This window comes from Lissotriton helveticus, chromosome 11 (genome assembly GCF_964261635.1).
Source record: "Lissotriton helveticus chromosome 11, aLisHel1.1, whole genome shotgun sequence".
Taxonomy (NCBI): Eukaryota; Metazoa; Chordata; class Amphibia; order Caudata; family Salamandridae; genus Lissotriton; species Lissotriton helveticus.
The window spans coordinates 329,634,314-329,650,279 of record NC_136072.1 but is presented as its reverse complement, the minus strand read 5'-3'; the positions used below and the strand labels follow the sequence as shown (position 1 = coordinate 329,650,279).

Sequence of the window (15,966 nt, the reverse complement as noted above, 5' to 3'; positions counted from 1 at the left end):
GCGAATGTGAATCTACAGCTCTACCTGCCAAGAACAGATGTATACTGGGTAAGGAATATGCTACTTACCAGTATGCATCTGTTCTTGGCATGTAGGGCTGCTGACATTCAGATCTGTGCATAGATCGCCGCCTAATGTTGGGTCCGGATGATTGCAAGTTGTTGTCCTGGAAGAGTCTTCGAAGTATCACGAGATAGGTGGCTCCTCCCTCGGACTACAGTGCGCATGGGCATCCTCTCCATCCTCAGATTGCTTTTCGCCATTGTGGCAGAGATGGAGTATGGTACAGTAAAAGATGTCCATGCAAGAAAGTAATAATGAATGCTACTGCTGCGACAGGCACCGGGGAGGAGGGTGGGCGATATGAATGTCAGCAGCACTACATGCCAAGAACAGATGCATACTGGTAAGTAGCATATTCCGTTCGAGGCATGTGGGCTGCTGAATTCATATCTGTGCATAGAATGTACAGCAGTCTCTCCCTTAGCGGTGGCTACCTGTGCCAGCTGCAGCAGTCTGAAAAAGAGTTTTTAGAACAGCCTGTCCTACAGCTGCTTGCTGTTTGGAATGTACATCTACACAGTAGTGTTTTGTGAATGTATGTATGGTAGACCATGTGGCTGCTCTCCATATTTCTTCTAGAGGAATATTCCCTAGGAAAGCCATGGATGCCCCAAGTTTGCGTGTAGAATGCGCTCTTGGGGGAACTGTTAAAGTGCGTTTTGCTTTTAGATAACATATTTGGATGCACTTAACTATCCATCTGGCTAACCTAGATTTTAAAATGGGGTTGCCTTTGTGTTGTGGTGAGAAGGCAACAAACAATTGTTTAGTTTTTCGAAAATCCTTAGTTCTATCAATGTAGTATAGAAGTGCTCTCTTGACATCTAGTGTGTGTAGAGCCCTTTCAGGTACTGACTGTGGATTTGGAAAGAACACTGGCAGTTCTATTGTTTGATTGATATGAAACTGGGATACCACCTTGGGCATGAACTTAGGGTTTGTTCCAAGAACTACCCTATTGGCATGTATTTGGATGAATGGCTCTTGAATAGTTAGGGCTTGTAGCTCGCTAACTCTTCTAAGTGAAGTGATTGCCACTAGAAACGCCACCTTCCAAGCTAAAAATTGTAATTCGCATAAATGCAATGGTTCAAATGGTGGTCCCATTAGTCTGGTTAAAACGATGTTAAGGTTCCAGACAGGCGAAGGTGGGTGTTTTGAGGGGATTATTCGTTTGAGTCCCTCCATGAATGCCTTAATTGCAGGTACTCTGAATAGCGAAAGGTGCTGTCTGTTCTGAAGATAAGCTGCAATGGCAGCTAAGTGTATTCTTATAGATGAATAAGCTATATTGCAACGATGTAGGTGCAAAAGATAGCAAATGATATTTAGCGTTGAAGCATCTAGTGGGTTTATGTCGTTGTTATTGCAGTAAATGACAAAACGCTTCCACTTTGCAGCGTAACAAGCTCTGGTTGTAGGTTTTCTTGCCTCCTTGATAATGTTCATACAGTCAGGAGGTAAGTTTAGGTACCCAAACTCTAAGACTTCAGGAGCCAGATTGCAAGGTTCAGTTGTTGCGGATCTGGGTGCTGTATGTCTCCATGGCTCTGAGTGAGTAGAGTGGGTGTTAGCCGCAGTCTTTGATAAGGTACCACGGAAAGTTCTAGGAACGTTGTGTATCATGGTTGCCTCGCCCATGTTGGAGCAACCAGGATTAGTGTCAGTGAATGCTGGCGTAGTTTGCGTACCACTAGCGGTATTAACGGTGCTGGGGGAAAAGCGTACGCAAATCTGCCTGACCAGTTCATCCATATCGCATTGCCCTGCGACTGCGGATGTGGAAACCTGGCGGCAAAGTACTGGCATTTTGCGTTTTCTTTAGTGGCGAACAGGTCTATCTCTGGTTGTCCCCACTGTTGGAAGTATGGCTGGAGCACTGTGGGATGAATCTCCCACTCGTGCAGCTGTTGGCTGTGTCTGCTGAGCAGATCCGCTACTTGGTTGTCTTTGCCTGGGAGGTGTTCCGCCATGAGAAAAATGTTTCTTTGGATGGCCCACTTCCACATGCTTTGTGCCACATGTGATAGCTGTTGTGAGTGAGTTCCTCCCTGCTTTTGTATGTAGTACATTGCTGTCATGTTGTCCGTCCGGATCAACACAGCTTTGTTGCATAAATGTACTTTGAACGCCTTCATTGCCAGAAATATTGCGATCATTTCTAGCAAGTTGATGTGCATTTTCTTTTGTTGTGCTGTCCACAGGCCCTGCACTGTGTACTGAAGGACATGGGCTCCCCATCCTATGAGGGATGCGTCCGTTGTCAACACTATTTGTGGTACAGGCTCCTGGAACAGTCGGCCCTTGCAAAGGTTTTGTGGATTCCACCAATGCAGAGAGTTGTATGCCCGACTGGTCACCAACACTAGGTCTTTCAATTGTCCTTGAGCCTGATTCCACTGCCGTGCTAAGCACTCTTGCAGCGGGCGCATGTGTAGTCTGGCGGGAGGGACTATGAAGATGCACGAGGCCATCATGCCTATGAGTTGCATAAACACTCGGCCAGAGAGCGAGTGTTGGGAGTGGAACTTTTGGATTAGTAGCTGCATACTGTTTATTCTTGCAGCGTTTGGGTATGCTTTGGCTGTGAGAGTATTGATCGTCGCTCCCAGGTACTGCTTACATGGGATGGCTGAAGGTGAGATTTTTGGTAATTTAGCGTGAAGCCTAGGCTGTGAAGTAGGTGAATTGTTTTTGACATGTGGCTGGCACACTGCTGGGCTGACTTTGCTTGTATTAGCCAGTCGTCCAGGTAGGGATAGACGTGAATATGTTGTCTTCTTAAATGTGCAGCCACTGTCGCTAGGCATTTTGTGAACACTCTTGGAGCTGTTGTTACACCAAATGGAAGTACTTTGAATTGGTAATGTTGATTTAGTAGTTCAAACCGGAGATACTTCCTGTGAGCAGGATGTATCGGGATATGGAAATATGCGTCTTTGAGGTCCAAGGTTGCGAGGAAGTCTCCTTGCTGCAACAGTGGTAACACTTGTTGTAGGGTGAGCATATGAAAATGCTCCGATAAGATGTATTGATAGAGGGGCCTGAGGTCTAATAGTGGTCGGAGAGACCCGTCTTTTTTGCGGATGAGGAAGTATAGCGAATATACCCCTGTACCTTGATGTTCTAATGGTACTAGTTCTATGGCCCCTTTTTGCAGCATGCTGATAACTTCTTGTTGCAATAAGCTGAGGTGTTCTGCGGACATGGGACAGTGTTTTGGAGGTATGGTGGGCGGTGTGGAGGTTAGTTCTAGGCAATAGCCATCTTGGATAATTTGCCTTATCCACTTGTCTGTGGTGATGTTGTGCCAGATTGGTAGGAATTGTTGTAAACGTCCCCCGACCGGTGTTATATGGTGTGGGGGTAGCGCTAAGGAGTCACTGTTTTGTATTGGCAGAGGATCTGGTGGTGTTGTTCCCTCGTCCTCTGCCTTTGTTGTTATTTCCGCGGTATCCACCTCTATTGTTTTTGTTATAGGTGGTTTGTGTGTTTCCCTTGTAGTTTGTGGTCTGCTGTGATGAGTTGCCTCTCGCAGCCCCTCTGTAGCCTGAGCGACGAAAGGAGCCTCTATGTTGTTGTGACTGTAGGGCTCCCATTGATTTAGCCGTCTCAGTGTCTTTTTTCATTTTGTCCAGTATTGTATCTACCTCCGGACCAAACAAGTAGTCAGGATTAACCGGCTGGTTTAACAGATTGGACTGAACTTCGTTTTTGAAACTAGAAATGCGTAGCCACGCATGTCTCCTGATCATAACACTTGTGTAAATAGACGTGGCAGCTGTATCTGCCACATCCAAGGCACATTTAATAGAGGCGTTAGTGATTAGCTTTCCCTCTTGTATCAATTGTTCAGCTTGTTCTTTGTAAGCATCGGGTAGATGCTGTAAAAGCGTTTCCAAGGTATCATAGTGCGCCCTGTCATACCTGGCTAACAGGGCTTGCGTGTTAGATATTCTCCATATGTTAGCTGCCTGTGCGGCTACCCCCTGATGCCTAATAAATCTTAGATTCTTTGTCGGGGGGCGCAGCTTCCCCAGTTGTTTGTGAATTTGCACGTTTACATGCATTTGCCACCACCAAAGAATCTAAAGGCAATTGCCCTTTAATGTATGTAGGGTCTACTGGCGCTGGTCTGTATTTCCTTTCTATCCTTGGATTAATGACCCTGGCTCTAGTTTTATCCTTAAATATGTCCCCTGCATGTTTAAGGACCCCTTTTAACATGGGCAGTGTTTTAACTGTCCTTTCTGATTTGCAAAAGTGTCAAAGAGGACATCTTCCTCCACTGGGTCTGCATGCATGTCCACATTGTGATGGCTTGCTGCTCTTTCTATTAATGCATTAAAAGCAGCTGTGTCCTCTATAGGAGAAGGCCTAGCAGGGTATGCAGGTGTATCAGGAATGGGTTGTGAGTCACCAGCCTGTAGTGGGTTAGCCCATGGTTGTGTTTGACTGTCTGGGTCTACATCTACTGGGTAGTTGAATTCTTCATCATATTCTTGATCCACTTCCTCATCTGAGTGTGTGGGTGTATATGAATATGTGTCAGGCCTAAGTGGCTGAATAGGCTCAAATAGAATAAGTGAGGTAGAGCAGTCCCTTTTCTTTTTTACTGGAATAGTATAGGTCTCCCTCTCAGTCTCAGTCTCTGGTCTGATCTTCCTTTTGTAGAGAGTCATCTTGCCAGAGTTAGGATTAATATACAGTTTTGATTGTTCTACTGATTTAGGGTCTGGATGTAAGATTTCCTGTTCAGCAGTCTTGTGTGGTATTGCCAAAGTCTTTTGTTTCACCAGTTTTGGTTCGACGCTGGCCTTTGGTTCGACCGCCTTTGACTTTGCGGTAGTCCAAATTTAATCGGTCCGATAGTTTTTTGTGGTACTAGGGTTTGTTTTTGTAGAACCTGTTTTCTCGGAGCCGGAGGTTTTTCGACATTGTTTTTCGGCTCGAGTACGGCCTTGTGTACTTGTGTCGATTTTGGAACCGATGGTGTTGGATCGACGGTCTTTGATGTAGGTTCGATTCTTTTCTTCGGTTTGATTTTCTTCGGTTCGATTTTCTTCGGATTGATGCTTTTCTTTTGTATCGCAATTGGTTTGTCGGCCTTTTGTTTCGGTTCGACAACCTTCTTTGGATCGAGTCCTTTGTTTGTTTTTTCAGCAGTGGGCGCCGACGGTTTCTGTTCGACGCCCTTTTGTTTCGGCGTAGGTGCCGCGTTACTGCTTTTCGGCTCGACGACCCTCGTGCTCGACGCCGATGGTTCAACATAGTCCGGTCCGAAGACAGTACAGTTCCAATGAAACATGTAACCCATTCCCATCAGATTTCACCCTGGCAAAGAAGTCCTAAGTCTCGATATTGAGGTCCCTCTTAGTTCTCCTCCTCTTTCTAACTTAAGAGGATAAAGCGGGGGTGTGGTGTAGTTAGAGATGGGGAAGGGCAGAACTCACCTTGTGAGACAAAGCTGTTCCATCATCTATGTGGTGGAACTTCTTTGCTGGTTTGATGGTTTTTGGAAAAGTCCACTGTGAACTCCAATATGCCTCATCTGTGTTTTCTTCTCTGGAAACAGAAATAGAAAAGTAAGCCTCCTAAATTATGTAATAGCAACTTCAAGCAAATAAGACGAAGCATATTTAGATAGAAAAGGTACAGGCTTTCTTGGACAGTAATTATAATCTTAGCATGACATCCCAATTCAGACTATGGTCTACTAGTAGGCCACGTCACTGTGGTTACAATATAACCACTAGTGCTAAATAATCCCATTGCTGCGTGACAATGAACAGAAAGCTTAGATACAATTGAGGAACACAGTCCAAACAATGGTCAGAGCAGTCAGTAACAACAATGATGGTTATATACTTGTCAGAGTCTGAGCTTGAATCTCCACCATGGCCCTCAGACTTCCACCGCTGGTACCGATCCACCAAGTCTATAAGGAATGAGGTTTTCTTAGTGTAGCGGGTGATGAAACGGTGCTTGAGCAACTCCTTTGGCGTTGGTCTCTAGAACAAGGTGGAAAAGAAGACTTTTTTTTTTATAGCTTACAGCGTGTGCACAGCTTTTCGACATCCAAGTTTCAATTTCTATAGAACATGTCAAGGCTTTTGTGTGCATTTAATATGCTAAACATTGCTATCAGAAAATGTATCATTTTATTTTTTAAAATACTGCTGTGTGATGATGTCTTACGTAATTCTGCATCTCAATATAACATGCTGTCATCTCACGGACAAAGTTCCCTCAGTTTCTGAACTGAAATGCTGTAGTATGTTTGGCAGAGGTTTTGATTTCTGCTGTACAGTGTTGTTATATGATGATGCACTAGGTTATACTTTGTAAATTATACAAGCCATAGCCATGTTCAGTGATGAATAACAAAATGCAATCAGAACTGAAATGGAATACTGGATGCTATCCTGCAGTGTGGTTACTAATGTTGTGGTGTAGTTACTTCTTGTGTTGGCAGATAGTATCACAGTGGGTGAGATTTTATAATGTGAGTTTCCATTCAAATCCGCATTAAGCAAAACTCGTTAACATGTGGGCCAAGTGATTCAAAGAAAAGTATCATAGCTGTAACTTACACTAAATATTAATTATTTTAGCTATCCTGCGCTTTAATCCAAGTAGCTCAGGAACTTTTCTGTTGTGATATAATGCATTGTAAATTGGTCAACATTAGAATTTAATTTACACCACTTATAGGTGAATTTATTGCATGCCAAAGCTTTCTTTTCCAGCAATAACTACGTTGGTCTTTGTTATGACAGCTACCTCTACATATGGGAATTAAATGAAGTCCCAATACTCTGCTAGGTTTTATTGGGAGTTCCAGACTTTCCACTGTTGCTGATCATTTGTCGTTCTTTGGTTACTGTCAATTTGGTAGGCTGCGACCTGGCCTACACACAGACATTTCTTTAACTTGATGGAACTTGTTTTAGTTGTGTGTGTGTTGGCATACACACCTGCATATATGGGGGAACGAAATTTAGAAAGACGAATGATACAGAAATACATGCTAGGGTAAGAGCATAATGTATTGAATGTAGAACAGACATTTAACCTCCACAACATTTGCAATTTTAAGTGCATATAAGCGTCTTTTTGTACACCATCACATGTTTTCGATACAGTAAAGATAAAAAAAGGAGACAGAATAAGTACATTATACTAGTTTCGCTTACATATCACCGATATGTTGCATACTAGTTCCTACCACTTCAAGCATAATGCACTTGGCACTCCCTAAACCACAAGAGATAAAGAGAATCAACATCTTCACCCCCACCCATTCCAAAGTCACACAGGAAAGTGAAGAGCAAGAAAGGAACATTATTTATAAAAGAAACTGTGGAGCACATGGCTAACCCCCCATCCTCATCTGCTACTGAATTGCTACCTCTAGCAGAGGACTTTATTCACACAGCTATGATGCCATAGGGCATAATGTCTGAAATGTACTATGAGCGAATGTTAAGGGTCAGCAGGTTTCGAAATGATACAAAGTAGATCTAGAAGAGTTATTAACGTCATGGATAATTTTTCGATGGCAAGCACCTGTCATAATTTGTGACTCCAGTGTTCTATGCTGGTGCATCACTAGTTTCCACCGACGTGCTATGTGTTGCTTTGCCACACCCGTGTGTGCGCTCAATATCCCGTCAGCTTTAGGTACAGTTTCCGATACTTAGTCTCACAGTCCCAAAACAATAACCCCAGGGCCCTAATATATATATGATTGTAATACTATTTTTTATGGCTTAAACATTCCTCCATAGCCCTTGCAATTTTGCACACTCCCAAGAAATCTGCATACCACTTCCCACCTCTTTGCCAGAAAAACAGCATTTACTAAACACGGTTGTATCCAGCTTAGGCAGAGCCTTGGGAGTCTAGTACTATTTTGACAATAATTTTTATATTTGTATGCCATTTTTCTTCACACTACATTTCTTAAGTTTTTTCGGAAATCATTCCACCAAGATTTCCACTCCTCATCCTCTCCATTAAGGATTGCAGACCAGGGATGCTGACACCCTCACCTCCCGCCCAAACTCCCCTCCATCAGCATCTTGTATATCATAGGAACCAGACCCCTGAATCAGCATAATGCAGGACTACTTTTTAAATTTCATCGGTCCACCATGTAGCGCTTGCAGAATTATCCGGGTGGAGAACATGCACAACATAATAATGCAATTCAAAATATTGTAATCTATCATATTCTCTTATTCTAAAATCATTCTTACATGCCTCAAATGATTTTACTGACCCCTTAAACAGATCTGCTATCGCTCTACACACCCCTTCCATTCTCCTCACCGAGCAAATTCTGAGTGCCACATCAAATCCTGGATTGTAATGTATTTGTGATGCGAAATTAAAGTAGAGTGGTTAGTTCTGCATGCTATGTTGTCTCAACTTCCAGAACCATTTTCATAAAAGTAGCAGGATACAGGTTCTTCATGTGACTATTTTTGGGGAGCACCGCTATGTCCCACAGAGCCATTCCCGCGACAGAGTGCTAAACCACTCAGTTTAGGTTAGTCTCTCTTGTTGTGATCCCAACTAGGACTATTAGGTGCGATGTTTAAGAATAGATAGTTACGCAGGAATGGCACCCCTTCTTCCCCCCTCTAAGGGCCATCAAAACATTTTGATTGATTCGGTCTCCAGCCCAAATAAAATTGAATTATGGGTTTTGCCATCTCTTAAAATTCCAGATGAGGAATGGCAAATGGCAGTGACTTAAACAGGTAAAGAGAAGTAATACATTTGGCTTCACAGCAGTAAGTCTGCCCAATCAGGAGATAAAGCAGGTCTCCCACTGAGATGGGGCTTGCTTTTGGGTTTATTTTTAGTATTAAATCGTTTTTATTGGCAGCATAAAATGCAGATAACAAAATTGATGCGCCTATTACTCAGTGGGCTGGCTAAGCATAGACAGGATATGCAAATTCAGTTACAAATACGAGTACAAGATCCAAAAGGCACAGCAAGCCACCTACAACCCAACAGAGCCGGCCGCGTCTGAAGGAATGTAGCATGCAGCGACCGGTGTAGAGAGCTACCTAAAAGGCAGGTGAGAAGCAAGGCAGCTCTAAAGCTGCGTGAAGATCCCATAAGGGCGGCAGGCACATTGCATTAGGCCGTTTATAAACAGTAACAAAAACAACAACACATGGAAATTTTAAAACCCCCCTATGGAAGCCCACCCCCTCCCCCACCCTCTCTCCTCGGTGATCTACAACAAAAAAAGGGAAAGGGAAAGTGTTTGCACGTGCGCTCGGATGTTGTTCCAGGCCTTTCACTACAGGTAGTGGAAAGGGGCATGTGTCCAGCTGCCTCAAGGAAGGAATGAAACGTGTTGTCTACAAGCTTCTTCGGTCTCGATTCCGATGGATCGACATAGTGTGGTCCGAAGACCGTGTAGTCGATAAGTTTCGGTTTCGTTTTCTGTTCCATCACCTTTGGTCTCGCCATCACCAATCTGGGAGGTTGTTGATTTGATGGCTCTTTAGTAATATTCGTAGCCGGGCTGTATTGCGGGGCTATCGAATGTCTTTCGTGATCTTGGCTAAGGCCTAGTGGCGATGCCTCGACCTGAGCCTGTTGGACCATGGAGGTGAACGGATTGGCCGCCGTAGTTACGGTTGGGCCCGTTTCTTCACTGGAGTCATCTTCTACGGCTCCAATCCCTTGCTCGTCGTCCCCTACCTCGATGATGTCTTCTTCCTCGTCGATGGAGTATTCGGAGTCATGCTCCGATCCTTGATCCAACTGTTCTTCATATTCTTCTGCCTCGACAAGTTCTTCTTCGTCGCCAAAGATATTATGTGGCTCTGGTGCTCGTCTCTGCATGTTTAGTCTAGCGGCCCGTCGAGTTCGAAGTGTCTTTTTAGAACGAAACTGGGCACAGGCTAGGCAGTCGGATTCATTGTGTTCCGGAGATAAACACTTGTTACAGACAGGGTGTTTATCGATATGTGGGTATTTGGAGTTACATTGAGGGCATCTCTTTAATGGGCTCCGTTCCATCGACGACTGGTCGCGTGGCGTCGAGAAGGCCCGCGGCCCGATTCGACGTCCTAAGTAGGATAAAGTTTATAAAGAAGTTGTCGGCACCGATGCGAGACAATACCGACGGTCGCGGAGGCCTTTTGTCCTCTAGAAAGAGTATTTTCGATTCCGAACTTTGAGTAAAGGAAGATACATCCGAACCCAATGGCGGAAAAAAACAATCTCAGGATGGAGAGGATGCCCATGCGCACTGTAGACCGAGGGAGGAGCCACCTATCTGGTGATACTTCGAAGACTCTTCCAGGACAACAACGTGCAATCATCCGGACCCAACACTAGGCGGCGATCTATGCACAGATATGAATTCAGCAGCCCACATGCCTCGAACGTAGCATTTTCTGTTCGAGGCATGTGAGCTGTAGATCACATGCTTTGCATAGACTATATAGCAGTAATCTCCGAAAGCAGTGGCTACCCTGTAGCTGTTGCTGTGGTTTGAAAGAGTGTACATAGAACTGCCTGGCCACGTCTTCAGGGATCAGCTTAAGAATGCGGAGGTTTTGTGGGCAGGACAATTCTCTGAATTCTGTGATGAGAACAGATAAAAAGGAGGCCCACGTTTTGGTATAGGCTCCACTCGACATAGAAAGTTTCTCCATTGCCAAAAGATTCCAAAGTTGGTGCACCCAGTGTATATGTTCCAGGACCCGGTCTGATTTCCACCACGCCAGAATAACCCTCAATGCAGCATTCAATGCAAGCACCATTTGTCTCCCCCTAAGTGAACGTAAAGGAAAGGTGATCGCGTTTGGGAGACCCAAAAGTGTGTACGCCGGGAGTCGGGGGATGAAGGTATTAAAGGCAGCATCAATGCTGTCCAGGATCTGTTCCCAATAGCGGGTCAATTTGGGGCAATGCCAAAGTAAGTGAATCTTTGTCCCTGGGCTACAGCATCCCCGCCAGCAGAGGCCATCCCATTGGGGTTGCCATTTAGCAAGTCTATCAGGTGTATAATACCAATGAGTCGCAATCTTAAAAGCAGTTTCTGTGTGGCTCGAGGAAAATGAAGTGTGGTGCGTGAGATAAAAAACATCCTCCTACTCCTTGTCTGAGAACTCGCGTCAGAGTTCCATCTCCCAGCGCTTCTGACCTGCAATGCGAGTTCGAGGAAGGGCGGAGGAGAGGAAGGAGTAAATTTCATCTTTCTTGGTCACCAGCCCTTTCTCGAAAGGTAACAGTGGGCGAAATGAGAGGGGAAGCGTGGCGGAGTTAGAGATCCAGTGAGTCAACTGTGAGTGCAAATACAGGTCGGACGCAGATAAGTTATAATCCGACTTAAGATCCTAAACACCTTGGCTGCTAAGGCAATTCCCGCTGGGTGCTGATCATCGTGGATTCCCATTGTTCATGACAAGGTCAGCTCGTCATAAGCACAGGTCCAGTAAACTGCATGACGAGCTGACCTTGTCATGAGCAGCCAAGAGGTTAAAGGGAATAATGCCGCAGAGATCGAAAAGGTGCCCCAAGCGTTTACAGCCCCGCTCAATGCAACGTGAAGCAGCCCAGTTATTCACCCCTGTTTGATTGACAGGGTTCATGAAAAGAAGTGTCATGGGAGAGGGAACCGTGGTCAGGTTTGCCTTACAGGAGACTTTGACCCAAGCAAGCAACGTGGGGCACTTTACAGGGAAGGAGTAAAGGCCCCAAGCACGATCTGGTCTCGGCATCCAAACGTCGCGCCAGATGTGGTGGCCCGCTACCGGTTGGTCCATGAAGACCCAATATTTCTCCGTCATGGGCAGTGAGATTGAGTATTTGTGATGTCATCATATTTATTTTAAAGCCGGAGAACTGACTAAACGTCTGAAGATCGTCCATAACAGCTGGGAATGAGGTCAGCAGGTGAACCACTGAGAAAATGAGGTCGTCTGCTAAGCTAATAAGGTGTTGATCAAGGCCGAACGGAATGCCGCGGGGGTTGTCCGGAGTCACTGGGTTCCATATAGAGGGCGAAAGCCAGGGAGGAGAGGGGGCAGCCCATCCGCGTTCCGCGCCTCACGTCAAAATGTTCAGAGAGGACGCCATTGACCCATACCGCCGCCTGGGCGCACTGTAGATACTTGTGATCCAGTTTCGGAACCGCAGCCCCAAGCCAAAATGCTCAAGTGTCGCAAAGAGATACAGCCAGTGCACACTGTCAAATGCCTTCTCTGCGTCAATTGCCAACAGGAGGGCTTCTTCATTTGACAGGTGCACCTTATTGATCAGGTGACATACCTTTGGTATTATCCCCACATTGCAGTCCCATGCTGAAACCGGATTGGTCTGGGTCTACGAGACCCGGCATATGTGGATTAAGTCTATACGCTAAAATGCTAGGGAAGAGTTTGGCATTGATGTTTAATAGTGAGTTCCGGATCTTTGCCTGGCTTGAGAATGACCGAAATAGAGCCTTGCAGCATGGATGGGGTGAGGGATCCGGGGTCTGCAAACGCATTGAACAGGGTTAGCAGAGGGGCGAGTTTGACGCAGAAAGTTTTATTAAAAAGGGCACTAAAGCCATCCGGTCCCTGGGCCTTCTGTAACTTCAGCCACGCAATTGCAGAAATCACTTCTATGCGGATGGGCGAGTCAGGGCTTCGGGTTCGCCCATCAGCAGAGGCGTAACTGCAACCCCGCCGACGTAGAGAAAGGGATCGGGCGTAAAGAAGGATCAGCTGTGTAAAGGGAGCTATAAAAAGATCGGAAAGGTGAGACTGTCAGCGTTGCCGGAGAAAGTGCGGCCGTCAAGGTCGCGGAGCGTCTCAATAGAGTGAGCCACCTGCTGGCTACAAAGGCAATGTGCTGCATGCGGCCACCTTTGTTGGAGCCTACAAAGTATTTGTGCTTCAGACAAACCATCGCGTGTTCTGCTCGGTCTAAGTCTAGCCGACGGAGCTGGAGTTTCTCATTCTCTAATTGTCGCCACACTCGGGGGGCACCTGTGCGCTTGCGTATGGCCTCAAGTTCCTTTACGGATGCCTCTAAGTCAGCGCGTTTCGTCTGTCTAGTTTTATTCTCAAAAGCTGCCTTAGCTATGAGTGCCCCACCGTGCCACCAGTTTAAGAGCCTCTCAAACCGCTGTGTGGTGTATTGTCTCGATCATTAAGCGCTATATAGTCTATGATGCATCGCCTAATGTCAGCAACTACGTCAGGCGATCTAAGCAGAGAGTCTCGCAGGCGCCAGAGCGGCGTGGCAGCAAAGCATGCAGTAGGGAAGCGTAGTGATAGAGTAATATGCACGTGGTCAGAGAGAGCCCTTGCCTCAATAGAGGATCCCGTAACTAAGGACCAAGCAGCTGAGGTGACTATGAAATGGTCAAGCCGAGCATAGGTCTTGTGCGCAGCCGAGTAGTAAGAAAAGTCCCTTTCAGTTGGGTGTAAACTGCGCCAGGCATCCCTAATCCCTTCTCCGTGCTGCCAGTCCGTCCCTGAAGCTGAGAGGGCGTCCGTGCCCCCTGAGCGAGAACCAGAACGATCTAATTCCCCATGCATCACCAGATTGAGGTCACCGCCTATTATCACCACAGCATCAGGAGAGTGTAACACCTCAGCGCAGACATCTATCAGGTACTTTTCTGGGTGCTCATTGGGGGAATAGATGGATGCAATTGTGCATGTGGAGGTGCCGACTTGGAGCCGCAAGGCCAAAAGGCGCCCCTTGATCTCCGCGACAGACCCCAGTACCGAGCCTTTAAAGTGCCTAGCTAACAGTATGACTACCCTACTCCATTTGCTATTGGCCGAGGGCCAGTACTGGTGAGGAAAATGGCTATGGCGCATACGGTGAGTGTCAATTTCTAACAGATGGGTTTCTTGGATGAGGCAGATGTCGCCCCCAGAGTTTTCTAAGAGGGACAATATTGCCTTACGTTTAACTGGGTTGTTAAGACCCCGAGCATTGAGACTGGTGATTCTAAGGTCCAGATGTGGGAGTGTAAATTAGGGATGCGCTAGACGGGAGCAATCCACCCCACAAGTAGGAGAGGCCACCAGGGACATGGTAGGAAAGGATAGGTAAGAGTGCAGAGGCACCATGTGTGCCGCTGACAAAGGAACTCACTGAGGAGATGCCCCACCCCGCCCCAGAACAAATAACAACCCCAAAAACTAAACAACTGCAATAGTAATGATTGTATCCGACCGCACCTAGGACGGTTGGCTGCTGTAGCGACAGGGAAAAGCCCGCAACAGTGCGGGGGTGACTCATGTCCATCAGAAGGGTACAAATCAAGGGTGTGGTGACGAACTAGGTCCATGCGAAAGGAAGGGGGTTGATCCTCTGGGCCGCTCGAGCAGAGAATACCATCAACATGCTATATCAAAAAATCAGGCAAGGGAAGTATTATCAGGGCTGCATGCCAGTGAGGCCAGAACATTCTCCCTCTCCCTAGCTCGAGCGGCCGCGTCCGGCCCAAGAGATGGCGAGGACGACTTGCCCACGGTGTGCCTGCGATCCGGCCTGCCGCCGCGGGGCGTGGAAGATTTTTGTGGATGAGGCAGATCCAGAGGCGCATGCCCAGCAGCTCAGAGGCTTCTTGAAGAGATCGCAGTTGGCGCAGTTTCCCATCAAATTTAAAGATGATGCGGAAGGTTAAGGGATCCCAAGCTTAAGGGATCCCTTTCTCCCTCAGGTGTTGTGTTATGGGCCTGAATTCTCGCCGCTTAAACAGTGGTGTGTTCCGGCCCCAGGATATGCCGGAAAAGGGCCTGTACAAATCCACCGATGTCGCTCTCCTCCGCTCCCTGTTTCACTCCACGGATGCGTATGTTTTTGTGGCAGGTGCGGTTCTCTAGGTCCTCCGCCTGTCCCTGCAGTACAACATGTTGTTCTTTGAGGAGAATAATTTCCTGCTGCAACACTTCAAGCTCTTCATCACGTCCGTTTTAGTGTTCCTCCAGGGTCGCAACTCTGTCACCTATTTCCGAGACGTCTTGGCGGACCTCGCGAAAGTCCACAGCCAACTGGTCCTTTAGCTCCTAGAGGTCCTCCCCAAGGGGCATATGTATCATCCGTTTTTTTTTCGCAAACGCTGCGATTCGCAAAAAAGCAGCGTTTGGGACAAAAAAACAAAAAACGGAAAATGCGATGTTTGATTGAAATCGCATCGCAAAATTAAGGAATCACAACATTTGCAATTCCTTAACTTTGCGTCAGCATTTAAGGAATCACAAATTGCAATTCCTTAAATGCTATGTATGAAGTACCCAAGTTGTGCGATTTCTAATTAAGAAATTGCAAATTATCACCAACTTGAAGTTGGTGGTAAATTGCGATTTCTTTCACAAATGCACTTTTTGTCATTTGTGAAGGTGCCATGTGGCGCACTTACATGCCCTTAGGGCATGCATGTGCGCCATATGCGCACACATGTAAATTTCAGGGGTGCATCAGGGTGTTCTTATGACACCCTTGAACCCTTGAAATTATTCTCAATTTGCGATTCTCAAATTGCGAATCGCAAATTGAGAATAACTTCCCATTCATTCCTATGGGCCTCCTGGCCCATAGAAATGAATGGGAAAGTATTCCTTAATTGCGATTCGCAATTTGCTAATCACAATTAAGGAATACTAAGAAATCGCAAAAAAATTGCGATTTCTACATACATCCCATTTTGCAATTCTCAAATAGCGATTCTCAAAAAAATCACTATTTGAGAATCGCAAACACGGATGTTGATACATCTGCCCCCAAGTGCTGAAAAGAGCGAGGTCATAAAAGCCTATGTGGCGTGTACTGGGGTGCAACAGTCTGGCGCACTATCACGGTGTCCGGGTTCCCGATCCAGCCCAATGTCAGTGGTGCCAACAAATGCGTGTGCTGAGA

At 46.2% G+C, this 15,966-nt stretch overlaps 1 protein-coding gene across 2 annotated transcripts in view; it reads right to left on the bottom strand.

Annotated features, from left to right (window-relative positions):
• STK25 (serine/threonine kinase 25) overlaps positions 1–15,966 on the bottom strand; it is a 322,140-nt gene that overhangs the window by 48,921 nt on the left and 257,253 nt on the right. For both annotated transcript variants that reach the window (XM_078665687.1, XM_078665686.1), the window contains exons 7-8: positions 5,932–6,074; positions 5,517–5,628 (exon numbers count right to left, since the gene is read on the bottom strand). In XM_078665687.1, coding sequence (XP_078521813.1) covers positions 5,517–5,628; positions 5,932–6,074 — 255 coding nt within the window. The remainder of the gene's footprint in view (positions 1–5,516; positions 5,629–5,931; positions 6,075–15,966) is intronic.